The following is a 27397-nucleotide window of genomic DNA, read 5'->3' on the forward strand; positions in this document are numbered from 1 at the left end:
GCAGAGAGAGGAAGGAGGAGGAAGAGGAGGTGGAGTGGTACGGAGAGGGAGATTAAAGATGCAATCCGGACAGCGGGAGAAATCAGGAAGAAGCTTGTATCGGCTACAGGTCAAACTGCATTAAATATGAGCAGGCAGCAAGTCCTGATAAATCAGGAGGATGCAGCATGAAAGCAGAAGAGTGAATATTGGAATGCAGAATTCAGACTAGACAAAATAAGTGTGTGTGTGTGTGTGTGTGTGTGTTGTCTCTGCTCACTGGTGGTCGTGTTTCCTCTGTAGTTTGGCCAGTTCTCTCTGTTTTTCTTTGTAGCGGCGCTGTAGCTCAGCCAGCTGGACACGCATGGCCAGCTCCTCCCCTCCCATGGTCTCCATGGAGCCCTTCACTGGGCACACCTGACACACACACAAACAAGGACACACACACACACACACACACACACACACAGAGCAGAGGAATTTAAATGCTGAACACCAACTTCAGCACAGCAGTCATTGGATATGTAGCCAGCTTGTGTTTGGCCAGCTTGCTGAGGACTTTCCTGTAACCAAACGCTCACACGTTTGTGTGAAGCAGTTAATTTTAGCAAATCAACAACTTCTGCTCTTACTGGCAGATTTCTAATAGGCTGATGTAGTTCCCTAGGCACTTTCTGTCGCAGAAAACAAATATTAGCATAAGTAAAATCAATATGTAAACGTTAAAAAGGTTTCACCAAGTAGTTATCTAATAATCTGTAGGATAAATGTGCGCTTATTGAAGTCTTAAAATCAAACACCTGATAGCATTGGTGAAGCTGGATCTTGCTTTGAAGTTTTTTGAATTTAATAAGAAATGTAAAGCTCCACCGCACAGGAAGCACTTGTGTCATCTTTACTTGAACATTACAAAAAAATATGAAAATGTTTTATTTTTAATTTCAACACAGATCAAACTAAAAGAGTTTTTTTTCTAAATTTCATCCATCCATTTTATTTGATCACTAACATGTTTTGCTCAGTTATTCAGTGAACACACAGTGTATTGTTTTTAATCCACACTGCTTTTTGTTTCTTATGATAGATTATATTTATTGCACCCGTGTTTTAGTGTTCGTTTGCTACACTACACAATGCATTCATTTTATAGTGTGATTTTCCAACATTTATCGTGTGATTCCACTGAATTTATGGTGTCATTTTATTGTATGGATCAGTGCATGCAAAACACTCATCGATTCCCACCAGTGCTTAAAAGTAGATATGGGGAAATAAGAGAATAAAAGGGAATTTCTTTTAGGAGAGTGTAAATAAATTATGCTGTAAATAATTTAAGAAATACTGGGCACCTACATGGTGGAAAACTGGGGGGGAAAAGAGCCAAATAAAACACATTAAGTCATGATGTAGTAAAAATGTTCATTTTACATGTTTTATGTTGAATTTACTGGCATGTTTGCTTTAATCTTAGTATTTAAACTCTTAGAAATTAGTCTATTTCTCATTTGTATCCCTGATAATAACCAACAGGCTTTTTCCTTTATGATTTCTTAGCTGTTCAGTTCAGAAATTAGATTTAAAAAAATAAATAAAATGTTTTGGTTTTATTTACAACAAGTATAAAACAATTCATTTGTGTTCAAACTGTTCAGCACTCCATTGAGCCACGTTTTGAATCCTCACTGATTTACGTCCTCATGCACAAACACAAAATACACCCGTGCCTCACCGGCTCGTGCCGAGGCGTCCAGCTGCACTTCCTGCGCAGGTTCACCCTCTTCCTGATTGGACACTGCTGGTCCACGGCACCATCCGCATCCACATCTACCCGTCCCCCTCCGACTTCCAGGGCACGGGCGGCCACCAGAGTCGCCAGACTGTGGAGGTCAAAGGTCGGCACGTTCTCCTCACCTGCACGGAGACAGATTGTTTCGATTTAGATTGGTACATCCGCAGCGGCTGACACCTGGTTATAAAACACGCCGTGTGCTGAAAGGATTTATTTCTCGGGCGATGAAACGGCGTCTTGAAAAGTGGTGATATTTATGATATTAGCTGTGTAGTTTATTTGATGTATACTGGTGTTCATGCCTAATCGTACACACAGACACACACGCATGGGAGGGGGGGTTGTGGGGAACGATCTCTACATCTGTCACTGTCATTAACTCTGTCATTGTCACGGCAGCGGCAGATGAAACGGAATATTCATGAGACGGTCCACACACATTCACACACACACACACACATGCAAATAAAATACACTCATTTAGAATACACACAGGCACCCTACAGCATTTTCGCTGAGCTACGCAGACATGGGCAAACTGCGTGAGGCTATGTGAGGGAGAATTGGAGAGATGGTAAGAGAAGGAGGAGAAGAAGGACTGTGGGATGCGGTGAGAAAAAGGGAGGGAGGGATGGGGAGTAAAGGGGAGGAGAAGCAATAAGAGGCAAAGTGTTTATTGAGCTATCTATTTATTCTCCTACATCTCCTCATTATGGACATGGACAGAATCCAATTTCCCCTTAGAGAAGAAGACGAGGAGAGAAAAGAAGGAGACGAGGAAAGGAGAAGAGAGCCAGGTGAGGAGAGGTCTTCCTCATTCACTCCCACTGTGTACTGGAGCCGCAAGGCCCATTCACTGACACCTGACATCATTAAGACCTGTGTGAGTGTGTGTATGTGTGTGAGTGAGTGGAAGATGGAGACAGAAAAACACGGCAAATAGCGACGAAAGAAAGGAGGGAAGTCTTTGTCTGTGAAGAGAGAAACGAGAGCGTGCGTGAACAAACGGATGTGAGATTGACAGGTAACTCCTCGGAGAGCGACAGAGCAAGCGGGAAGGAGCTGAGAGATGCGGCTTTGTCCTGTCCCGGCTCGCAGAGGTCAATGCCATCTCATCTGTCAGACCTCTGAGCCAATGGCATGCTCCGATTACCCTGACAGGATGACATCACTACTGACATCACCACACCTAGTTTAGTATCCTGGAGGATGGCCACAATCGATAGATACCTTCCGCCTACAGCGCACAGACACACATATGCACGCACGCACACACTCATCTTTGCACAGTAATAATACCATACCGTGTCTCTAACGGGGGTGAAGGGTGTAATAAGAGGCGGCACAGGGGATTTCAAGGGGAAAAACAAAAACAGTAGAGGAAAATTAAAAACCATTACAGCTGCTGTGGACCTAGTCATCATTAGAGACCATTAAGGAATTTATTGGTGTGAAATTTCAAAATAAAGGAAATGCGAAGGAATAAATTACACAAATACCTCCTCTGTCTACGTGTAAATAGAAGTAATGGCGATAATTCATGAAGAAGAGAAGGGGTGGGGGGCACATCTCTTGATTCCTTAATCTGTAATTGTGATCTCCAGTGAACAGCTGAGATATCCTTCTGCATCAAGGAACGCCATAAACGCATCTGTCTGGGATCGGTTTCATCTCCCCCAACGCATTCACAATGACAAAAACGCCATCAGCGGTATTAATAACATTCTCGGCGATGAGGTCAGAGCGGGAGGGGGGGGGGTTAAATAAATGTGTTGCAACTTGAAGAACGTTTTCCACGCCACAACAGGGCTTATTGATTTCACACCTATTACACATGCTAACCACGTGCATGCACATGTAAACAAATGCACAGTCGCGCTGTATCTCTGACACACACACATGCACAGACAGCAGCTGAGCGACTTATGATTTTTACACTTATTAATTCCGTCAACAAGGCTTGCAGAGGCAGGATTTACACACAAGATTACATTGGTTTAATAAAAAAAAAAAAAGAAAGAAAGAAAAAAGAAAAAGGAGACGTGTGTTGGGGGGGTAACAAAGAGGGAGGAGAGGCGGGAGGAGGCGCAGGCAGGGAGCAAGCAGCCTGGTGGAGAGACACGTAGACTCTGATGGAGGAGAGCAGGGATTCATCTGGGATTACTTAACAGCTTACACACACACACACACAGCCGCGTGCACGCCACGTACAAATCGCACACACACACAGATGCTGGCATAAATAAAAACACTTTCTCTCAGAGGGACGAGAGGAAAATAGGAGCGCTTACAGGAGAAGTGTTTTAAAGGAAAGGGTCTAATTAGCAAAGCAAGACGCCAGAGCCTGGGGGACACACTGGGCAGAGTATGTGTGTGTGTGTGTGTGTGTGTGTGTGTGCGTCCTGGCTTGTTTCTAAAGCTTAGCTTGTCCGTCTCTGGGTCCCCTCAAAATGCACACATACTTTCACGTGCATGCACACACACTGGCATATACACATAAGCATCCTTCCCAGAGGGAAAAAATTTGGTCTATAGGCAGGAGCGGAGAAACAGAGCTGAGGAAGGAAGCAGGATAGTTAGTGGGAAATTTTTTGTGTCTGTGCATGTGTGTTGGTGTGTGTGACATGAGACACATCTGGATTGCACACATCTCCCAAAGCTCTCTCATGTGTTCACTGTAAGTGTGTGTGATTGTATAGCAAGAAGAAAAGCATGGTGACAGTTTTTTTCTTTTCTTTTTCCTTGATCTCAATTTCAAGGGCATTTTAGTCTTTTTTTAGGTCTTTTTTTTACTATAAGAAGATAATGTAAGAAAGGCAGACCTAATTATTGGGGCTGTTTAGAACTATTTTGGTTTCATTTCATAGGTTTCGAATTGGACCAATGTCTGTAGATGTGTAAGCAGATTAGACCACACAGACAGACGATGCATTCTCAAATGAATTTCTTCTCACCTGCTTTGCTCGCCCTGCTCCTCTGCTGGATCTCAAGCTCGGCCAGTTCCCCCAGCATCTCCATGCCGTGGTTGGGTGAAGGGCACGGGGCCTGGTCAACAGGTACAGGTGGGTACAAGGCATCTCTGGTGGCACACAGAGCTGCGGCGATTAGGAGCTCCAGGCTCCACATGTAGGCCCCTTGGAGCTGAGCTGCTGTACTTGCCGTTGGAGGGACGATCGGGTCGGCGGATGTGGTAGGAGCGGGAGAGCTACACGTTAATTTCACCAAGCCCTCACTTGGTCTTCTCTCATCCCCCTCATCATCCTCCTCATCCTCCACTACCTCTACATTCTCTCCTTCTTTGTGCCCATCCTCCTCTGCCTCGACTTTTCCAGGCTCTTCAGGCACAGAGACTGTACATTCTGTTGGTTTGGGATGAATTTTCTCTCCCTCATCCCCCTCGATGTCCTCTTTTCCATCCTCCCTATCATTCTCCTGCTCTTCGGGTAGCTGGGGCTCCTCCAGGCCAGCCTGCTGGCCCGGGCAACCCAGGGAGAGCTCTACTTTTAGGGTTTTGCCTGTGGCTGTGGCTGGGCAGGCTGGATCTGGGACTGGAGCTGGGAAAGGGCATGGCGGCAATCCAGAAATCTCACTTTGAGGCTGAGAGACCGAGCAGCCTTTTGTTTCCTGCTTCGCCTCCTCTGTAAGTGCACACTGGGATTCCACCACTTCACAGACCCTCTCATTGTCTTCCTTCCCCAGCTCTTCAACTTCAACAGTGAGAGGCTTGATGTGGCACTGGTGTGGGAGGGACTTAGTGTCAGGCTCTGCCGGCTCATCCTCCAACATAGGTTGCTCAGCCAGTCGAGCCTCTGGAGGCGAGGGCCCGGCCTTGTAACCCATGGTGATCGGAGGGTAAGTATAAACAGGTGGCAAGTCTGGGGGAGAAAGGGAGAGAGCGCACTGGTCAAATAGTTTCTTTAGCATTAAAGCCTGTAAATCAGCCTGAAATAGGGGGAAACAAAATGTATTTATCTGCAACAAATAGAAAATATTTGTAGTTTCTTGTTCTTTAAATTCATTGCAATTCCGTTCAGGTAGATAGGATGAAGCCAGTGATTACAGTTGGCATAATACATTAACAGCAAGGTGCTGAAAACACAATGTGCCCACAGTGGTGTGTATTATACAGCATGTGTGTGTGTGGGTGTAGAAGTGTAAGTATATAGATCTAGGTGGGATATTGATGACACCCTGCCGTTTTCCTGTGATTGCAGCGCCAGCCCTGTCACCCCTGCTCTCTTATTATTGATGATATCCCTCCGCCCCCCTGACAACGCAGCCAGATGAATGCGTATCCTTCCGCGTGTTCTTCTCAAGGACCCCTGAAGGATAAGGAGGCTCTATCTGAAGATTTCACTGACCTTCACTGACACACATATGCACACTGGCAGGTCACACACACACATACATGGACAGAGTGCCCATATGCTTTTTTCTGACCTTAATGGCTTGCCTGCCCGCTGTCCCTCTTTGGCTCGCACAGAAAAAAAAAGTGCACACATACACTCAAGGACACACTGAGTAAGGGACCAGCCATGCTTCAAACAATTTCTGCAAAATCAAAAGAATACCACACTTCAAAGCCCAGTGCTGCATTTCAGCAGCAGCGGCCTCCATCACTCTCCCTCTTTCTTTTTCTCTTATGCTCTGTCTGTCTCTGTGTCCTGTTTCGCCATCTTTATGCTATCTGATGGTCCAGCCTGCTGGCACAGATTTTTCAGTTCAGACAGTGGATTCATTAACGAGCCTACGGGAGCTTCTGCACACACAAACCTGGCTCGAGGGATTGTGGGTAGTCCTGAGGTGGCTGTCCCTCTCCTCTGTCACTGCCCCTCTCCAGTCCTTTAGAGAGGTGTGAAGGAGCAGGGCTGAGGGCTGGGGAGCGGGGAGCTGCTGCAGCAGGGCTCGGTGCAGGAGTCAGAGGATTTGGCGGGTGCGGAAGCGTGGATGGGGAGTGGTAGCAGGGTGACTGACGGCTAGTGGGGCACATTCCCGGAGATGGTGTGGATGTCTTGGGTGGAGGTGGGGTGTGAGAGAAGGGTTTGGCTGCATGGGAGGAGGCAGTGGACGTGGATGAAGAAGAAGAAGAGGGAGTCCTGGATGGTGGAGATTGATGAGTTGAATCTTCCAGGGTGATGGTGCTATCATCATGTTTTCTCTATGAGAGAAGAAACGGAGAACAAGCGATTGAGAAGTAATCCTTACAATGATTGGATGAATACATTTTAAATGTGTTACACGATGCTAATTTAACACTTTGATCTTCATGGCCAGTTACGACTGTATGACAGCAGGAAATGCAGTTGTATAAGACAAGCCAAATTGCATCTAAACACAAACATTAATTCTGAAAAAAAAAAAAAAAAACATGACAGAAAAGCAGGGGGGGGGGGGGAGAAGAACTGTAGAAATGACCACACCGCTTGATTGCCAAATGATCTGGCAAATGTGAAAGCGTAAAAGCAACACATCAATGTGTCTTTATCAGTAAAACCATTCTCCAACAAAAGAGGAAGTCATTGGCTTAAATAAATATTGCTGAGTGTGATTTTTGCATATGTTTTTCTTTCAGTGTTAAGAAGTCAGGATATCTGCACTGAGAGATCTTCAAACAATTCAGTAGTGGTCGCGTATTGTAGTCATAACAGCTGAAACGAGGAAGAAGTGCCATTGCGCAACTTCAGCGTATTTCCTAATTCTCATTTGTCCACAGTTTCACAATAATAACTCATTGTCATAGGTTTCTGGTTTATACTGGTCTTACTTGTCCTAAAGATTGGCGTTGGATATGCTCCATGGCTCGCTGCTGCTGCAGGGCGTACAGCTCCTGTTGCCGTAGAAAGGAGGGGCGGGAGTAAACTGGGTGATGCTGCAGGTGAGGAGGGGGGCCTCTGCCTCCATAAACAGGAGGCCACAGACCCGAGGGCTCCAGAACATCTAGAGTAGATATTGTAAATGAGAGAAACGGCTGAGTGTTTTCTTTTGATTTAAAGAAAAAAAAAAAATGTAAAAAGTATGAAGAAAGACATTGATGGATGTTGTTGCAAGACTGAAAATAGACCATTTGTAGCCCGAATGAGCTGTGTTTTGGCCTCAGACACAATCACTGAATAGTGAATGCATGCTTAACAACCTGTAATCACCACTTTTAACGCTTTCTATGCAGGTTTTCTTTACAGGGAAACACATAGTTTCATCACATCCTCTCCCTTAGCACATATGAATGTGAATACACACATATGAGTATACATACACACACACACACACATACACACATACACACATCCCTCCTTGGCTGCCTTGTCGCTGGGAACCTTTGTTCTGTGAGATTAGCCTGAGTGGGCTAATGTTTCCCAGGGGAAGGGTTCAGTGGATGCACTTCCCCTCTCCACAGGAACTCTCACGGAGCGAGGCAAGGGAGGCGGGAGATAATTAAATTTCACAGCCTGTTTGCAAAGCAGCGCTGACACACACACTCACCACACACACACAAAGACAAACACTTTTGTCTCTCCAGCAATGGCTGAGGTGCCCAATAAAACCCTTCACATATCGTATTGTTTCAGACGTGAACACAACTTTAAACACACACACATACACACACACACAGAAAGCACAAAGTCCAGTCCAAACACATCAGTGCTCCACCACAAGAGAGATGAAACGCCAGTTAAAATGGTTTGCATAATGCCGGGCACACGCAGAGGGGGGGCAGCAGAATAGCTGCTCCCATTAACGAAGCTATAAAACATGGTCCCACTGACAGAAGGACTTAGTTGAGCATTATATTATGATTAGCCAATGATACTAAAACTCTGGGAGAGAAATGGCAGAGGCTTTGATGATACAAATGAAAAGGGGGAGGAGGAGTATGTGTGTATGAGGATGCTTAGCATACCAAGGTGGTGATGAGGCCCTGGTTCTGTTGGAAGAACCATTAGTGGGGAGTTAGGGTCTTGGGTAAGCGACCCCAAGACAGGCTGCAGAGTGCTGGGAAGACCTGGAGGAAACCCTGGAGTCATTCCCACGTGACTCAGACCTATAATGTAAAAATATAGCAACTTGGAATTGCAACAAAAAATAAAGAAATAACTTTATGCCGTCTATTGGAGGGCATCAAAAGAACAGAACAAGCTGAAGGTATAAAGTTAGATCTCTACTCACTGTATGAATGCCCCATCCAGAGGGATGGACTTCCTGTTCTCTGCATCCAGTGGCGGTGAGCTGGGTGAGCATGTGCAGCGGGATCAGCCCCCAACTGGCTCGCTCCTCCGGGGACCAAGAGGTGAGAGGTCAGATCCCCGTGGCAGCTGCTGGAAGGGTGGATCCTGGCGAACTCCATGCAATCCTTGTTTTCCCTGTCGTGGCAGTAGGCGGTATGAACTTTGTCATTATCTTGATTATCCCTCTTATTGTCACCATCATCACTGTCATTATGATCATTATCTTCATCCTTGTCATCTTCATTACCACTACCGCCATTATAATCATCGAGAAAAAGGAAATGTGACGGCAACAGGAACAGCCATCACCTTGTGCCTGGTCTATGAGTTCTCATTATATGTTTTCTTCCCTTGATATGACTACATAATAAGAGCCCGATACTTCAGAGACATCCATATTAGTCCCCGTAACATTAATGCACCACATCTCATCTTAGGTAGAAAGAGAGAGAAGAGAAGTGAGAGAGAGCGAGAGAGTGAGGGTGTACAGAAATACCACATCAAAGGGTGAGAAGAGTAAATGGAGTGAGGGGATGAGAGAGAAGAGATGCGCAGCTTCAGACTGGAAGAGAGAAGCCGAGAATAAAAGAACTACAGCTTATCAGATAAGAGCAAAAATGAACAGATGCTAGTGTGTGAACGTGTGCGTACGTGTTTGTGTGTGCATGCGTGTGTGTGTGTGTTAATATGTGTTTAAGAGTACCTGATGATCATTTCTCTGTCTCTGTCCAGGTGATGAAGACCGATCTGATCCTCATTGATCCTCTTCCTCTCCTCAGCCTCCCGACCAAGAGGATACACAGGGCGTGACACCCCTGAATTACACAAATACAGCACAAGAAACATATAACTTATCGGCACTTTTATGTACAATCAAATGATGTAAACAATTTCCAACCAGATATAGGAAATAAATGCACAGCAAAAGACAGTACATGGTCTACATAGATTACATGGAATTTGCTAACTTTTAATGTATCCCATATATTCTATGTCAAAATATATCTTAAAGCAGCGGTCCCCAGCCTTATTTGCGCCACGGACTGGTTTATGTCCGGCCTTTAAAGTGTCGTGGATAAATACAACAAAATAAAACCATTACCGGTACCAAAAAAGAAGAAGATTTATTCATAACACACGGGAAAAGACCTAGGGAAACCGAGTTAACGCTAAAAACTGAAAAAAATCCTGAAAACCATCAATTTCACACCCGAGCCTCAACTCTCGCGTCCCAGTACCAAACGACTCATGGACCGGTACCGGTCCGTGGCCCGGGGATTGGGGACTGCTGCCTGAAATTATTTTGTAATAAATTTCTTCTTGAACGTGCTAAATGATAAGTAGTGTGGAAGGGTTTTGGAGTCATTCTAAAGATATCAGATGTCAAAGTGAATCAAGAACACCATCAGCTGTTCTTGTGTGTTTAATTGTTGATATTCTCCATTAATGTAGGCTCATGTTGAAATTTTCAGTGCACAGAGCACAAATGATGTCTGACCTTTCATGCTGTGCAGTACCCTGCCTTGCCTGCTGTGGCCAGGGGTGCTGTCTGGGGAACGATGGGGGGGCCTGGCTACTGCGACTGCAATACCCACTGGAGGCTGTCGAACTTCCCCCTCTCCTGCTTCCCCTGCCTCCTTTCCACCTCTGTCACTTTTCTGCCCCTCGTTAGCGGAGCTTCGGCGAGGAGGGAGTGACTGTTTGGGAGGGTCCTGCTGGGAGGTGCTGCTTTTAGCTCCTCCTCTGTCTCCCTTCTCTGATCTGTCTCCACCCTGCTCGAGGCAGCCTAGACCTCCAAAAGGGCTCCTCTGTGGCAGAAGCAAAGGCTGCTGGGAGCTGTAGTTCATTAGGTTCTTCATGGCACTGCCTTCACTGTCGGCAGATGAGGAGGACAGAGGTGGAGGCAGTTGCGAATGTGGCTGGTTGGGATCATTGTGTGGAGCTTTGTTGCTCAGCCCTTTTACTTCACCTTTACCAACCGAACCTTTTCTCTGGTCCTCTTGGTGGTCCCCTCGTGCCCCCCATGAAAGTGCTGTCTGAGTTCCGTCTTTCCCCCTGTCTTCTGCACACGCTCCGTGGCTACTGTGCTGCTGGTGCCTTATCCTTGCAACCTTTTGTCCCTCCCTTGAAGGTGTTGCTCCCGGTCCAATCTTCCCATCAGAAACTGAGTGGGAACAGTCCCCCAAGGGAGAAGTGCTAGCATCGGGGCAATTCTTTGATAAGCCCTGTTCACCTGACTTTTTCTCCTGGGCATCTGCCGGAAGCGAGGGTCGGTAAACGTCGTCCACAACCTCGACATCTCTGAAGGACGAAGAAGTTTCAAGGCTGCAAGACCTCAGTTCTGACTGAGAATTGACGTTGGAGCCTTGTTTGTGGAAGTGTTGCGTCTGCATACTCCAGTCAGGAGGTTTGTCAGCCTTGCCGTATCCCAGCTGCTGCTGGTGTTGCTGCGATTTGTCCTTCTTCTGGCAGCTACTAAGTTGACTAAGGTGATGAGAGAGACTTTCATGAGATCCTTCTCCACTTTTATCATCTGCCTTTCTCCCGCCTCCTCCTGCTCCACGACAGTCTGGAGCGCCCAGGTCCCCCAATGGCCCCACTGAGGGCACATAAGTCGGGCCAATGACCTTTGCCTCCCTGCCAGGTGTGGATACTGGGTCTTTGGAGGGCGTAAGTGTGAGGGGAGCGGGAGAGCAGTAAAACTCAGGATGAGGATGATGATGGGCATGGTGTAACCACCCTCCCGCAACCGTGGATCCCATATGCAAGGCATGAGGAGGTGGTGGCGGCGGAGGAGGGGGAGGCATAGAGTAGGAAGCCACTGAGTGGGGAGTTGGAGGTGCCAAGATTGCTGTCGCTGCAGCCGTCCCCCGTCTCATACATTCAGATGAGGAAGTCGAGGATTCGCTGATCCTCATCTCCCCATTTATAGGTCCATCTTTTGAGCACCTTCTGCTGCCTCCAGATAGAGGTCTACCCACACCACCACCGCAGCTACTTAGTGCTCCCGCCTTTCCTCGAGAGCCAGCCTCTGCCCCCGAGCCAACGGACAATTTGCAAGCACTCATATGTTTCACTCCCTGACTGCCCGAGTCACTGTCTCTGTACTCTTTATACCGCTCTGCAGCATGTCTGTGGTCTTCCTCCCTTCCCTGGAGGTTGAGGTGAGGAAGAAGGGCGGGGTGGGGGAAAGCTTGTTGGTGGTGGCCAGACGGAGTGGTAGCAGGGCTCATTTGATGAAGATGGTGATGACTAAGTTTGTCTTTGCTCTCCTGGTGCCTCTCCTTGCTGCTCGATCGCTCCTTTTCCTTTGACACAGACGAAATGCTTTTCTCGCCAATATCCTTGGTGCTCTTGCCACCAACTCCCCCGCTGTCTGTCTCCCGGCTGCAAGAGCCAAGTGGGTGTCCTGGAGCGGTCCTGGACAACGGAGGAAGGCTGTGACTGGTGGAGAGAAGAGGTGGCTGAGGAGGAAGGCCTCTCAGGTAGAAGTGATCTAAAAGGACAAGATATAGAGGATAAAATAGATCTTTAGGGTTGAAAATGTGTTCCTACAATGATTTCTGCATAAAAGAGACAAGAAACTGCCATGTTGAATAACTGGACTCTGAGTGTCTAGGTGGTCTTATTCATGTGGTGATGCTGATTAAGCATTTTAGGGATGCCCTGTATATAAAAAGCTATTTTTTTCATGAACACACACACACACACCTACCTTTTTGAGTTTCATAGAAGCGGTGCTGTCCATAGAGGCTGTTGCTATGGTGATCCAGGGGACTCATGGGGAGAAAAGGAGACGCTAGACTTCCTGAATAGCTGGGGTACCCTGTCAGTGGGAGGCAGAGCACGAAAGAATTGATGTTTCTTTGCAGCGTTGACATTCAGCAGCCCTCTAAACAAACAGTTTATCTCTACAATCTATCATGGAACGGGGCCATTTTGGAAAATGCAGGAAAAAAAAAACATGTCCGGTTAGTGCTACTTTCACCATAAATGCACTTTCGCACAAACATGCCAGATGAGTTGACATTATTTACAGTGGACAAAGTGGTGACAAAAACCACAGCCGACAGCTACTGCCAAGTGTTTGCAGCATTTTACTGAATGGAATTTGCTCTTTCTCCCAAACCCAAGACAAACATTATGAAGCATTTGAACAGCCCACCCCCTCATTAAAACACACACTCGCACACAGATACACACACACACGGGGTCCTCCCATGAGGTCACTGGGAGGTAAATGGTCGTTTCACTCTGTTCCTCGTCTTCAAGGACGTTGAACTGCATCGTGGGATAGAGGAGGTCTTGGAGGTTGTGTTGATGGGGGGGGGGGGGGGGGGTGGCTGGATGCATTGATGGGTGAACAGCACTGTGGGTGTGTGTATATGGTTGGGGAAGGGTGTTATTGGATGGGAGAAACAAAAGAAAATGCACAAAAATAACCACAATCCCATATAGGTACATGAACGCGCGCATACACACCATACAAGAGGTGCATGTCTCAGCACTGTGGAGAGAAAAATGGCTTGGGATTGTTTGCGTATGCGTGTGTGTTCTCCAGCAGCTGGTTTCATGCCCCACAGAGTGTCCTTGCCGGCCTGTTAATTGGCAGCCGTTAAAAGTTTAACGGCGGTGGCCAAAGTAAACAGCACTCCATAAAAACTCATCCTACGCATTCCACAGTCACACTGCAAAACCACCAACACCCCCTCACTGCATCCAGCATGTGTGTGTGTGTGTGTGTGTGTCAGGAGGAGGGGGCTTTCTGTGTTCACGCTGCAGTGTAAATGCACAAATGTGTCATACCCGTGTGTGTATGTGTGTGCCTGTGTGTGTGTGTTTGTGTGTGTGTGATTACTCTGACTGGTTAACAACCAGTGAATCTAAATGGCAACAATTAGCCAAAAGGCTCTATCAGCCATCTAAGGGCAATCCCCCGGGTAATGACGAGTGATAAAACTCAGGAGGGGTGGGGGGGATGAGAAACAAGAGCGAAGGGAATAAAGACAGCAGAGGGGCAGAGTGGCAAAAAATTAGATGAGGAATAAAAAGCAAGAGGAAAGGAAAAAAGGGAGGGAGGAAAGGTGAGCAACTGAATGAACAGGGAGACCAAAAAAAGACACCAGACAAACAGAGCTGTCGATATGAAAAGCCCCCCAATCTGGTGCTGCTGTGAGGCGTATGGTGAGAGGAGAGGGGAATGTGTGTGTGTGTGTGGGGGGGGGGGGGGGGGGGGGGGGGTCAAAGGGAAGTGGAGGACTTATAGATGGTGAAGATGAGAGGACGGGGAAGGGGAAGTAAGGAGATGAGCTTGTGAGAAATGACAGAAAAAAACAAGGATAGATGTGGAGAGGAGAAAACAAGCGCACAAGGGGCTATAATAGTGTCTGTGTGTATTGGTGTGGGTGTGAGGTAATATGTCTCATCTGTGACTTTATGTGTGTCAGTTTGTGTGTGTGTGTGTGTGTGTGTGTATATATCGGCCAGGTTTCTTCTCTCCGTGCTGGCTACACTCCACTCTCTGGACTCCGGCCAGCTGGCAGACTGCCTACCGGAGCTCCCTGGCTTGAATTCTTAAAAACAATCATTTGTAGTGTGTGTGCGCGTGCATGTGGGTGCGTGCACTCCTGCGTAAGTGTGTGTGCTCAAACATCAAAGCTGAGCCACACACACACACAAAATACGTCTGATACGCACACACATTCTTAGCCTCCTTTCACTGCTGCTCCGTTCAGGTCCTGCCTCTGACTCTTTCTATGAATCTGAACTAAGACAGAAGCTCACACGGGGCTCACTTTTAGGGCTCAACTGCAGTCCTTTCGCAGCTAGACGAGCTGAGAGTGAGGCAGTGGTTACAGACAAAAGTCTTTAGAGGCACCGGGAGAAGTTCCTTAAGGTAAAAACCCAGCTCTTGCGAGTTTGTCTAGTGTTTAAAACATAAACTCGGGGCAGAGTGGAGAAGTGTACCGCCAGCGTGAGTGACAGGCGGCATGTTTGTCCAAATTAAATTTCGGTGTTTGTACACTTGGTCGCCAGCAGGGTGTGAGAAGGAAGGGAAGGGGATGTTTTTTGCTTTGCCGAGCTTGCTTTCTTTACTCTCCTGGTTCAGAGTGATTAAAGGTAAGGGTTAGAGGCAATTAAAGTGACAAATGTATGAGCTTGCTATTGTTTGCTCAAGTAGTTAGTGGCATCACTGGCAGGTAAAGTGAGTCAGAGGAGGCCTTTTTTTTTTTTTTTTTTTACAGTAGGCGTTTTGGCTTGTCTTGGCAGGAATAGTGCAGGTGTACTACATACACAATGGGCTTTGAAATCCATGAGTCAGCAAGGACAAGATCAGGATAGTAGAACAACCATACCCGAATGGTACACAGTCTATTGTTTTCATTAAATGCACGTGCTAAAAGTGTTCAAATGCAGTGAAAAAATTATAATTGCATGTGTCAGATAGCTGGTTAAAGGTCACTGCTTTTTATGATATCGACATCAGCACTGGCTGTTTGTTTAATTCATCTGCAGTGGTTTGAGGGGACATCACTGTGTGTGTTACTGTTTACCAGCGATCAGTTAGTGAAAAGGTAGTGAAACGTGAAATCCTGATTCTGGCCGTTTTCAGTCAGTTAAGAAACGCAGCCTGTGGCGGAAACTGTCTTTCTGTTGAAGTTATCTCTTTGACCCATCTCACTGTCAAAAAGAGAAATCCTCTCTCTTTCTGTCTCGTTTTCTCTCTCTGTCTCTCTCTCTCTCACACACACACACACACACACACACACACACACACACACACACACACACACACACACACACACACACACACACACACACACACACAGCATGCATACACATACCTGAAAGGGACAGATAACTAAGTCAAGCTCAGTCTTTCACCACAAACGGTTAACAGTCGAAAAGAGGACATGATGCGTGTGGATGCGCACATTTTGTGTGTGTGTGTCTGATCAGGAAGGGGGCCGTTGGAGGTCGGTTAGCCCAGAAGGGGCCCTGAGGGTGGGGCTGCGGTCAGAAGGGGGAGGGGTTGTGGAAAGGGAGAGGATGCTGGAAATGGGGGTGAGTTTCAGTGTGTGATTATGTGTGTTTACCGGGGGTGGGTCACCCTCCTAAAAGAGAGGAGGGGTGAAAGCCTGAAGAATTTTCTTAAATAATTTCTGATTGTAACATTATTTTTACGCTGTGTTGAGGTTTGAGTGTGCATGTGTGGCCTGTTTTATGGGTTGGGGCCAGAGAGAAGGGAAATAGTTTGGTTGCTCATCAGTTTTTGACACGGTGCTTGAACATGGTGAACTAGAAAGCAGCCACAAACACAAAACCGCATGCTTGCTAACAAACAGAACAAGAAGTGTGTGTGTGTGTGTGTGTTTCCGTAAGTAGCATCATCTAAGAGAGGGGTGTCAAACTCAAATACACAGTGGGCCAAAATTCAAAACTGGAACAAAGTCGCGGGCTAACATTAATATTTATTGAAACATATTTATTCCTCCAGATATAAGAATGAATCTTTTCTTATGGACTCAAACACGTTTTGCTGAAAAACTGAATATCGAACAAGCAAAGCTTAATACTAAACAATATATATATTAGCTGTGTAATACCAGTAGGCCAGCTCTAATAGTAATTTGGTATGGCCAAATTTGGCCCGCGGGCCAGAGTTTGACACCTATGATCTAAGGCATCACTGCTGCACGTGTTTGGCCTCGGCTCAGTGTTGGTTAAACCACTTAATGGCTCCATCACAATCTAATCCCAAACCAAGACCCTGGATTAACCAGAGACCCAAGCTCTCTGCGCTGCTTCCTGTGTGTGTGTGTGTGTGTGTGTGTGTGTGTGTGTGTGTGTGTGTGTGTGTGTGTGTGTGTGTGTGTGTGTGTGTGTGTGTGTGTGAAACTTACCTTCATGCGAATGTGGGTACCAGATAGGGGAAGCGCTTGAATGGGGTCCAGACCTGTAGGAGGGGGAAGAAGGGGAGGCAGCAGGTCCTGAGGGGTGAGTGGGGTGGGAGGACGGGGACCCGAGGCTGCTAGCCAGGAATGAACCCATGAAGGAGGCACCTGAGGGACACAGAGAGGGCCTGGAGGTTAGAGAAATGATAGGGGAATAAATGGGGGAAGGGGAGTCATGGGGACTCTGCTATGGTGCCAATGAGCACACACGACTGTAAATCACTTGAGAACGCCTTTGATTTTACCTTGTGCCAAGAAAGAGATGTAGTTTGTTGCAGACATATTAATATTACTGACTACTGCTGAGAAAAATAATAATAACACTCATTTTTGACCTGCCCAGGAGAAATTAATCCCCTCAGGCTACATTCGCACTGCAGATGGAAGTCCTCCAATTTTGATTATTTTTTTCCTCTTACCATGTGACACACAGATCTTTTTTTTTTCTTTAAAACTACAATCACTAAAAACCTTCAGGAATTCCATTTTGATCTTCATGAGTATAGAATGGGGGTCTCAGGCATGAATGTGACATTAAACTATTTTTTTTAATCAAAGATGATACCTTTAACCTTAGATGATTTTCATTACTTTGATGCCAGGTCTTAGCCAGAATTAGCATCAAATGACAAACTGAGACAGCTGAACGACTCGGGCCACCGGGAGGCAATTTTAGCTGTTATTCTTCAAATAGCTATCATGTAGCAGAGTGAAAGACGAGATATAAAATAAAAGATTGCAAGGTTGAAGTGGTGTTGTGCCTAATTCCCACTGGTGGAGAGAATTTTTAAAAAGCGTTAACGCCTAACACAAGTGACTGTGAAAGCCCCACTTACTGAATTTAAGCTGACCTTGCATGAAAAACCAGCCCCCTGATGTGACACCTAAACATTTTCTTACCCCCTAAATCTTTTACTCAAACACAAACCCCGAGAGTTGAGCCCTGCAAACTGTGTTAATATTACTTCTAATATTTTTTAGCCTAAAGTGCTAAATATATACATTTAATTACAACACGAACACGAACATACATGCTAAAGTCTCTACAAAATATGCAAATAAAGGCACCACAATAACCATGGCTTGTAGTGCGGTCTGACTTCTTATCTCACCACGTATGATTGGGGTAAAATAATCACACAACTGTGTGAATGTATTAATTTATTTACGCCTGTTCCTATTATGCCAAAGCTTTTTTTGGTGTAGATGTGCATCACGTGGTCAACATAGAAGATGTGGTAATGTAGCGTTTCCACTGGTTGTTCCTGTGTGAATCAGAACCATAGGCTGCAAATAGAAAGTGGACATAGCTGGTGAGTGAAGTACAGTGAGAAATATTGAAGCATTCTCTTGTTCTTCTGAGATCAGATCTGACAAACGAGGTGGGATGCGACTGAGAAACCAAAGGACGTTGCACGTTCATTGCATAAAGACAGCTCAAGCATAAGACAGCCACCCTAAAGCACATGCTGCTTTATCCTCCTTTCTGACTCTAAGAGGGGACATAATTTACAAACCGCACATTGCGTTGTATTCAGTAAAACTTAAAACTAGCAACCAAGATCATAAACTCATCCACAAAGTGTGTATTAAGTTAAGAGATCACGTGAGCGGCAAATTCATATTCTCATGAACTTCTATACAGTCAACTCCTGGTGGCCATTAGAAGCAAGCTAGTTTGAGGCACTTAGGTTAGCTTGTAGCTTAGCTTAAATTTTTAGCTAAGCTACATTCACCACTTGTGATCAGAACAAGCACCATCCAAGTACAAACATGAACGAGAATTTTAAGATATAACATTTAAAAAAACTGGTTAGCTGACTCGAATCATCGTGAGGTGGTGTTATATGTGCTAGCATAAACAAATTAACCTCGCAATTACCTGAGCCTTCCCCTGTTGAATAGCTGCCTACAAGCTAAGGCATAATTCCATCTTTGCCACGTGTGTTCACTGCTGACGTAATGTGAGAATCCCGTTATCATGTACTGAGCTGTAAGTCGACGGTTGGCAACGAGTCCAGCATAGAATCAGCGTTAAAGGGATAAAGTGGCGGGATAGAAGTCATTAGGTAGTTACAAGTAAAACACCGGTTTGCAAAAACTGCTGAAATGACATGTCGCCGACTCACTGCAACTCCTCGCAGAAAAATCGAACAAAGATGCAAACCCAACTTCCCAAGAGATTCCTCAACTCAAGTTTCCTACACTAGTAAACGAATCAACAAGAGACAAACCAGAGGTACAGTATTTATAGAACTCGATCTCATGTCTTAGCACAAGTCTGCTCTTGCGGTCACATATTTGGTTGGCTGGGCCTGCTCTGCACCTTCAAAAGATTTGATCATTCATAAACCATCACACGGGGTCACAACCAAGTTCAGCTCTGACACGGAACTGAGTGCAAGTCTAATCTCATGCTGTAACAGTTTCGGCAAACTGAGCAAGAAGACTCAGTTCAGTTTGGCTCATCAGCATGCTCTCATTTAGTGGAACAAACTGAACAGTTGTAGGGGAAGGAGGAAACAAATCCACAGGGAATCAGGTAATTAGTCACGGGATTGAGAGAGAGAGAAAAAGAGAGGGAGAGAGAGAGGTGGTGGGTTGGGTCGTTACTCATAAACGCTGCGTCGCATCAGAGGCAATTACCACAACCACAACAGTCCACATCTGAGTCACACACACACACAGGAACACACGCGTACAGTACCTTCACCTCAACGACGTCCCGATGCCCTAACAACCACAACCACAAGTGCCTTTAGCTGTCTGCCAATCTGTCTCTGACACACACACACACATGCAAGAGGGAGGGTATTGGGATAAGTCAAGAGCAAGATGGGGTAGCAGCGAGTATTAAAAGACAAATCTGTGTGTGTGTGTGTGTGTGTGTGTGTGTCTATTTATACAGCTGGATCCCAAGCATCAGAACACACACGCACACACACACAGTGATCAAGACAAACACACACACAAGCCAGAATATTTAAAAGTCGAAATCTTTCCATCTTTTGCTTTTGATATCCGCAGCCTCTGTAGTCATAATAAATTTGTAGGAAACGAAAAAGACACTCGAGACTTTCATTTTCCATCTTCCCCTATTCTCTTCCTCCCTCCTCTCGCGCACGCTCTCCTCTCTCACAGCAGATCGTTGCAGTGTTTTCTTTTTCTCCCCCCCCCTCCCTCCAAATCCTCTCTTGTACAAATGTAGATCAGCGGCCTTTTCAGCCAGTCATAATAAAACACAGCTCGTGTAAGGCTGCTCTCAAGGCCCCTGGCAATGCAGACTCTCGCACAGACATATACTGACACTGACACGTCAAATACACACTGATGCACACATAACGCTACCTGTATCAAGTCTAGTGCAACAGACGATAGAAAAGAAAGACAACTTTCACATGAGCAATGGGCTTTTTAAAAAGAAACACAAATCTTGGCCACAAAATAAAATTGTATTGAATGAAAAAGAAGCTTAGGCGACTATTTCAAATAGTAGTGCTGTGATTTAAGTTTAGCAATGTAAATACTTTGCATTCCTTCCTGACTTTCTTCCCACAGCTGTTCTTTAATCTCTAACCCCTATCAGATCTCTGCCCTTCCCCCATCTCTCCATCTTTTTTCCATTTACTCATTACTTTCATTTTTCTCCTCTTTTCCCCCCCTTATTCCCTTTTCCTGTCACCTGACTCCTGACCCTCTATGTCTGTTTTCTGTTGGTTGAGTTGAGGAGAAAATCATATTTGCCCACTCTGTCTCTCTGGCCTGCTGATATGGAAAATCATCTCAGAGGCCAGCCACTAACATAAACCTCATTTCTGTCCCTGTTTTTCTTTTCTCCTCCCCTTCTTCCTCTCCTCCTGGCCTGCGTTTCCGCCTTTGTTTTATCCTGATCCACACATTCCCTTTCCATCTGTCACCGCTGCATCCACTTGGAGTTTCCCCTTTTTTCTCAGCAGAAACACCAATAGACAAATGCAAATATGCTGAATTAGCCTCAGTCGATGAAGGAGCGTAGACGCTACTCATCAGTGCTTTTAATCTTCTGATCAGCTGCAAATATCCATTTATTCAAATATTCATTGTGACCCCCAGTGATACTAGGATTGTATACCACCTATCTCTGTGTTTGCATGTGTTATTTGCCACATATAGAAGTTCCCAACCAAGTAGATAGCTACATGAAGTCTCCATGGCAGTAATTAAAGTAGAAAACATATTCATATCCCTCCCATTTTTTTCCGAGTTGGCATTGTAACTTGGAAAAGTGTATAAACACACAGCCAGCGAATCCTCCGATGTTGACAATCCAAAGTAATAAAAATCAGCTTCGATTCACAGTAATACAGGCAGCTGTACTTACAGTGAGCAAAATCTGCTTTAGTTTATTCATGATTGACTGTAATGTGATTTGCTGAGGGGAAAATCCACTCAAAAACACTTAAACACTGTTTTAGAAAAAAAGGGGCTGGATATGTGCCTTACTTTTCTGGGCAGGTTTTTGTGGCTTGGCATATTTCTGGTATTCTCGTGGATAACATGGGGCCCAAAAAATAAAATTACATATATATATATATATATATATATATATATATATATATATATATATATATATATATATATATATATATATATATATATATATATATATATAATATATATATATATATATAATATATATATATATATATATATATATATATATATATGTATATATATATATATATATATATATATATATATGTTGTTTTATTTCCAGCAAGACAATTCAGCAGGATAAATGTCAGGATTACACACCATCGTTTATGGTCACAGTCACCACTACACTGCTGTCTCTCCAGAAGGAAAAATGTATATATATATATATATATATAAACATAAAGAATGACAGAAAAGGAACTTAAAAATGAGAACACAGTTGCTAGTGAGAGTGATCGTATGGGCCTATTTAAGGGGGGGAACCTTTAAACGCTACCAAGAGGAATGTTGACTCAAACCATACAATGAAAATGCCCTTTTTTTTCGGAAAAAAAAAAAGGTGAACTCGTGACTGCTTTAATCAAGGATCAACCAATCAGGCCTACTTAAAAACCTTGGCAGTCATGTTTAGAAACAATAACATCATAGACCCTTTCATGGAGAATTCCAAGGCAAGTGTCTGATGAAGGAATGCGGCCAAAACATCAAGGTTATTTTCTCTTTTTTACGTTATAAAAAGATCTGCTTTGGCATTTGTTAAACCAATTAAGTTACACTATATGCAATATAATGCGTCAATTCAGACGAAAATGCTTAAAAGTGAGAAAAGATATAACTCTGCAGCCTCTTTTGTGTGCTTCGGCAGCTACTGAAGAGCGCTTGATGAAGTTTACTGTGAAAAAAACAAAAACAAAAGCATGAAACAGGACAGAACATTCCAAGGTTTCTCACTCTTCGAAAGAGGAAGAAGAGGGAGATGAAGAAGAGAAGCGAGAGAGGGGAAGAGGAAGGTAGATTTGTTGCAAGTGGTTAAGAAAAAAAAGTCCTGTGGTAAAAGAAGCAAACACAGATAAAGTGATGGAGGTATATTCTTTGTTGCATCTCACTGAATGGACTGCTGGTGATCGATACATACACACACACACCTGGAAGGATGATGAGTTAAATCAATCTCCATCCGATGGAAGATCAATAGCCTCTTGTGTTGTATCGTCACATTTGCCAATTAACAAAAGCCTCTGTGCTCCCCCTGATATACTGAACTCTTTCCTACATGCACATCTACACACACACATACTGTCACTCGCAGAAAGAACTCGAGAGCCTGAAACTGCACTCTGTGTGTGTCTGTTTGTGTGTGTGTGCGCGCGTGTGTCAGAGGTTCTGACTCTCGTTAGCTTGGCTGTTACGCTTATTGCCGTACACTTGGCAACCTCTCGTCAGTCCGACCCTTTCATAAGCCTCCAACCACCAAGGGCCCTGGCACTGAGCCTTCAGTCTGTGTGTGTGCATGTGCATGTGTGTGTATATCTAAGTGTGTGTGTGTCTGTGTGTTTAGGGCCAGGAGTCAAGCCAGACCTTTTTGATCTGTTTTGACACCACGGAATTGCACAAGTGACAGGGCTACTCAAACAAGGCATTCGTGGAAGGCGCTTAGACACACACACACACACATACACGCACACACGCACGCAGGTCCATAAAAGCATTATGGCACTGGGGACACAAACACATTCAATGTGTGAGTAAGCGCCCAAGCGGTGCTTACAAAGAATATGTTCAGGGGAGAAAAGGAGTTCTTTTGCTCGACTAGATCCAGATAGCATTTTCCTTCTGCTCTATCTTATTATTCATCAACGATTCCTCTTGACTCATTCATGTTAGAGAGAGTAGGGTGTGCAAGCAAAGCATGGCATGTCGCCTGGGACGAGCAGCTGCACTGAATCACATTACGTAGGGAAGAAGAGAAAGGACAGAGGAAGAGAAAGGGAAAGAGAGAGAGAAAGAGTGGAGGGGAAAAATGAGATGAAAGAGCTACAAATGAGAGATTTCCCTGTGAGGCGCATAAATCAGCAGACTATGAACAGCACTGCTCAAAGCCTGACTCCCAGGCTGCGGACTAGAGCCTCGCCATCCACGCACACGCACGCACAGACACACACACACACACGTGGATACACACACGTTCTCTCTGCTACCATCTTTGAACATTCACTGCTGTAGCAACATTCCTATCTCACAGCACCTACACGTGTGTATTTAAACATCCAACAACAGCAAGTATCCTAAAAGAAAAAGCACCGAATCTGCTGGCTGTTGCTCCATGAAGATTAAATGAAATCAAAAGCTGGAAGAATTAAATGAACAATGAGAAGAAAACGTTGCACCTTGCCTACCCCACCCCGGCTCGAGCCCCCACACACGCACATACACACACATGCACACCCTCTGGAGTTGTTCCGATTTTTCCACTGGCGAACATAGTCCACAAACGCACCGCTAAACTTTGAGAAAAGAGGAAAATGTTCCTGCTTTTGACCACAGACTTTCTGGACGCCACACACCCACCCACCCGCGGCTGCAGGAAGGACCATATATGGCTTCGAAGAACAGGAACTCACAACGGGAGAGATTCTTAGGAAGCAGGGTGGATGGGGAGGGTTTGGCGGCGGGGCTGTCAGAGTAAGTTTTTCCAGGTTTTACTAAGGAAAACATGGGAATTTGGAGAACAGGGGTCATATGAGACTGGTCTGCTGCCTGGGTCGGAATGAAACACAAATGGTATGTGCAGGCACATGCAGACATACACTAATCAAAAGCATAAGGTTGCTGATATTTCAGGAAAGCCCGCGGTGAGGGTCAATAATGCAATTCCGCATGTGTGCGTGCGCGCGTGTGTACAGGGATGTGTATGTAGCACCAACCCACCCCCAACTCCCCACAGTTACCACCACAGTGGTTTTGCAGCTCTGGTATAGAGTGAAGAAGCCTGTTCTGGAAGATTTGGTCGTCATCCAGTCTGACATGTCCGTGCCACGCCTCTGTGGTCCATTCAGCCTCCAGCTACAGCAAACACACACACACATTCACATACACAGGCTATAATGATTCGAAGCTGCATGGACCTGTGTGCGGATTAAATACACCTGGGGGTCAAGACGCCAGGAAGAGTGAGTCTAACAGAAAACACAGCACCGTGAGCTGAGAGCAGAGTGTGTTTCTTCGTATCAAGTCATATCCAATCATGCGATCTGCTGAAGTTAAGACACAATTAAATTCTGACACCTAGCGCTTTATACTCACTCCTTATATAACACATTAAGACGCTGCCCTTAATAAACACTTGTGGTTTGGTGCCGCAGCCCTGTTACTTATCAACAGTAATTTATGATTACAAATATGATTGAAATCCAACCTTAAGTAAACAATGTGTCAAAGCTGTGCGAGGCAACAGGTCAGTATTTAGATTGTATTAGATCCTCTGAAGCACTCAGTATTGTACATTAACAATGCATCCTATGCGGCTTGTAGATGAAAGGGGAGGCTCAAAACTCCCCTTTTAGCCTCTTTGCGCTTATTGTTTTGGCTGTTTAGTATACCTTTATTTATATATAAGGACAAATAATGAGCTGCTGATGAGAGCAGAGCATTTCTTTTGCAGAAAAATATATTTATATATATATTTAGTTTATCAACTTAACATTTTTAGGAAGCCAGATACACACATGACTCCACGTGCAAGCTTTTATTGCTTAATATCTTCCAGAGGATGTGTAAATAACCATGACTGTGGTATCTACACTTGCTTGTGATCATTAAAGAATTGATAATATACCACAGCTCTGTCCCCAATCAAAAAAAGAAATTTCTAATTTACAGGAAATACTAGCAAGTGTGATCTAAAATCGGTAACAAAATCTTACTTCAAAGTATACAGCTGGTTTTAAATGTGGAAAAAAAATACTTAAGAGAAGGAAAAGCTTCTAGTTATTTTAAGTGATGTAGAAATAAATGTAAGCCATGTCAAATACTCTTCCTTTTATCTTAGGCTGGAGTTAAGACTTGAATCTATTTATGTTACTATGAAGGTTACAGATCGCAGCCCGAGATTTGTAGCAGGAGTGCAGCACAATCCCGCTTCATCTAAAGTTAGCACAGACTCCAGTGGAAACAAACACACCTACGCAGCAGAAGCGAAGCAGGAGGACGGCTGCAGAGGGGAAGACAGCATCCTTTAACCAGCAGACCCAGATTTAACCACATCCATGTCAGCAAGCATCCACCCTACTGAAGTGTCCTTTGGCGAGACACTGAATCCCTACCTGCTACCGCCAGTGCTTCGACTGACCCTAAAGTCAGATCTTGCCAGCAGCCCAGAAAAAGGTGAATTTCCCAGCAGGGATCAAGTATCACATTATTTTTTGAAATATGCTACTTGCAAGCCATCTGCAGAGCTCTCCTCAGTCCTACACCACTGAGACTCATATCCCAGTATCACTGGAGGAAATGTGTCTGCGCAACTATGTGTGTGTGTGTGTGTGTGTGTGTGTGTGTGTGTGTGTGTGTGTGTGTGTGTGTGTGTGTGTGTGTGTGTGTGTGTTCGACTCTGGTGTGCCGTATCACCCTCCATCATCATGAGTTGAGGGGTTGTGGTTCCTAGAGAAGCACTTTACTTAAATTAGACCCTCAACGACTCGACGTGCAGGTGTCATTGTGTGTATATGTGCATGTGCGTACGCTCGTGTCTGCAAAGTATACTGAATGAATGCACGCATGTGTGTGTGTGGGCGTCAGAAAGTCAGTGTGTGTTTGTGTGTGAGAGAGGGAGAGAGGAGACTGAATGCCGAGAGAGGAGCGGGATCAGCAGACGGCAAATGCGAGGGAGAGAGAGGGAGAGAGAGAGACAACAAGGGAGGAAGAGGAGAGGATGGGGCGAGCGAGAAGGGTGGGAGTCTGCGAGGGAGAGAGTGAGCGACACAGAGAGAGAGAGAGAGAAAGCAGGTGAGAATAACCCAGTCTGACCTTATTTCAGCACGGCTTTTCCATTCTTTATATTCCCTCATTGCTGTAATATTTACACAGGAATAAAAGATTATTAGAGCGATCCACAGAGAAGAAATGAAGAGGAAGAGGGGGAGGGGGGAAATATAAACATAAGGAAAGATGAAGACACTCATGAAGGTAGAAAAAAACCAAAGGGAAGAAACCTCAGATTAGAGAGTCTATTGATTATTATTGTCATCAATTAGGTTGCCAGATTTTCTTGATTTGTCTCGTACTGTGGGAAAACTGTTTTGTTTGCTTTCTCCAACCAGCAGCCAAAACCTTCAAGCTTCAAATTTAATTGGTAATGCAAAAAGAAGCAGAAAATCCTTACGTGCCAATATTTGGCATTTGCTTAAAAACGATTCAGATATTTAAAAACGAAAAATCCTTATCAAAAGAGTCCAATCACTTCAGCTTTCATACGTTATTTATGAACGTATCACAGACAAATCTCTAAAAATAACAATAACCAATAAAGATCCCCAACGTCAGGAAAAACACGCTTGAAATGTTATGAGATTAAAATGTACACAGATTTAAAGTGCACTTTTTAAATGTGTCTCTCCACAACAGCAAATAATAACTCGCAGATGTGCAGATTAAATGAATAACATCTGCCCATCAATCATCAACATTTTAATGAAACACAGAGCTGAAAGAGTTCAAGTCCTAATTTGTTAATTGTAAAGCAAAAATGTCAAATTTATTAGGTTACATGTCATCCTAAATTTGGACTTTATTCTGTCTTACCTGATCTTAAATGACATACCTTAAGGTTTTAGACTACCATGGATTTTTCTGAGAATCAACAATGAAACTGATAGTTAGATCTGAAACAATACTTTTATTTATTGTTCTGGGATAATGTAGACATGCCTATTGCTGTTCACCCAAATAATGCAGTTTTGTTCAGGTATAATTTGCAACAA

General features: G+C 44.8%; 1 protein-coding gene across 4 annotated transcripts in view; it reads right to left on the reverse strand.

Moving 5' to 3' along the window:
• bahcc1b (BAH domain and coiled-coil containing 1b) overlaps positions 1–27397 on the reverse strand; it is a 67056-nt gene that overhangs the window by 17992 nt on the left and 21667 nt on the right. For all 4 annotated transcript variants that reach the window (XM_040023251.1, XM_040023250.1, XM_040023249.1 and 1 more), the window contains 11 exons: positions 16896–17054; positions 12707–12817; positions 10490–12487; positions 9695–9806; positions 8933–9126; positions 8667–8807; positions 7533–7705; positions 6542–6926; positions 4723–5643; positions 1709–1890; positions 260–396 (listed from right to left, as the gene is read on the reverse strand). In XM_040023251.1, coding sequence (XP_039879185.1) covers positions 260–396; positions 1709–1890; positions 4723–5643; positions 6542–6926; positions 7533–7705; positions 8667–8807; positions 8933–9126; positions 9695–9806; positions 10490–12487; positions 12707–12817; positions 16896–17054 — 4513 coding nt within the window. The remainder of the gene's footprint in view (positions 1–259; positions 397–1708; positions 1891–4722; positions 5644–6541; positions 6927–7532; positions 7706–8666; positions 8808–8932; positions 9127–9694; positions 9807–10489; positions 12488–12706; positions 12818–16895; positions 17055–27397) is intronic.

Source organism: Simochromis diagramma, unplaced genomic scaffold (assembly GCF_900408965.1).
Source record: "Simochromis diagramma unplaced genomic scaffold, fSimDia1.1 OVJJ01000208.1, whole genome shotgun sequence".
NCBI classification, from domain to species: domain Eukaryota; kingdom Metazoa; phylum Chordata; class Actinopteri; order Cichliformes; family Cichlidae; genus Simochromis; species Simochromis diagramma.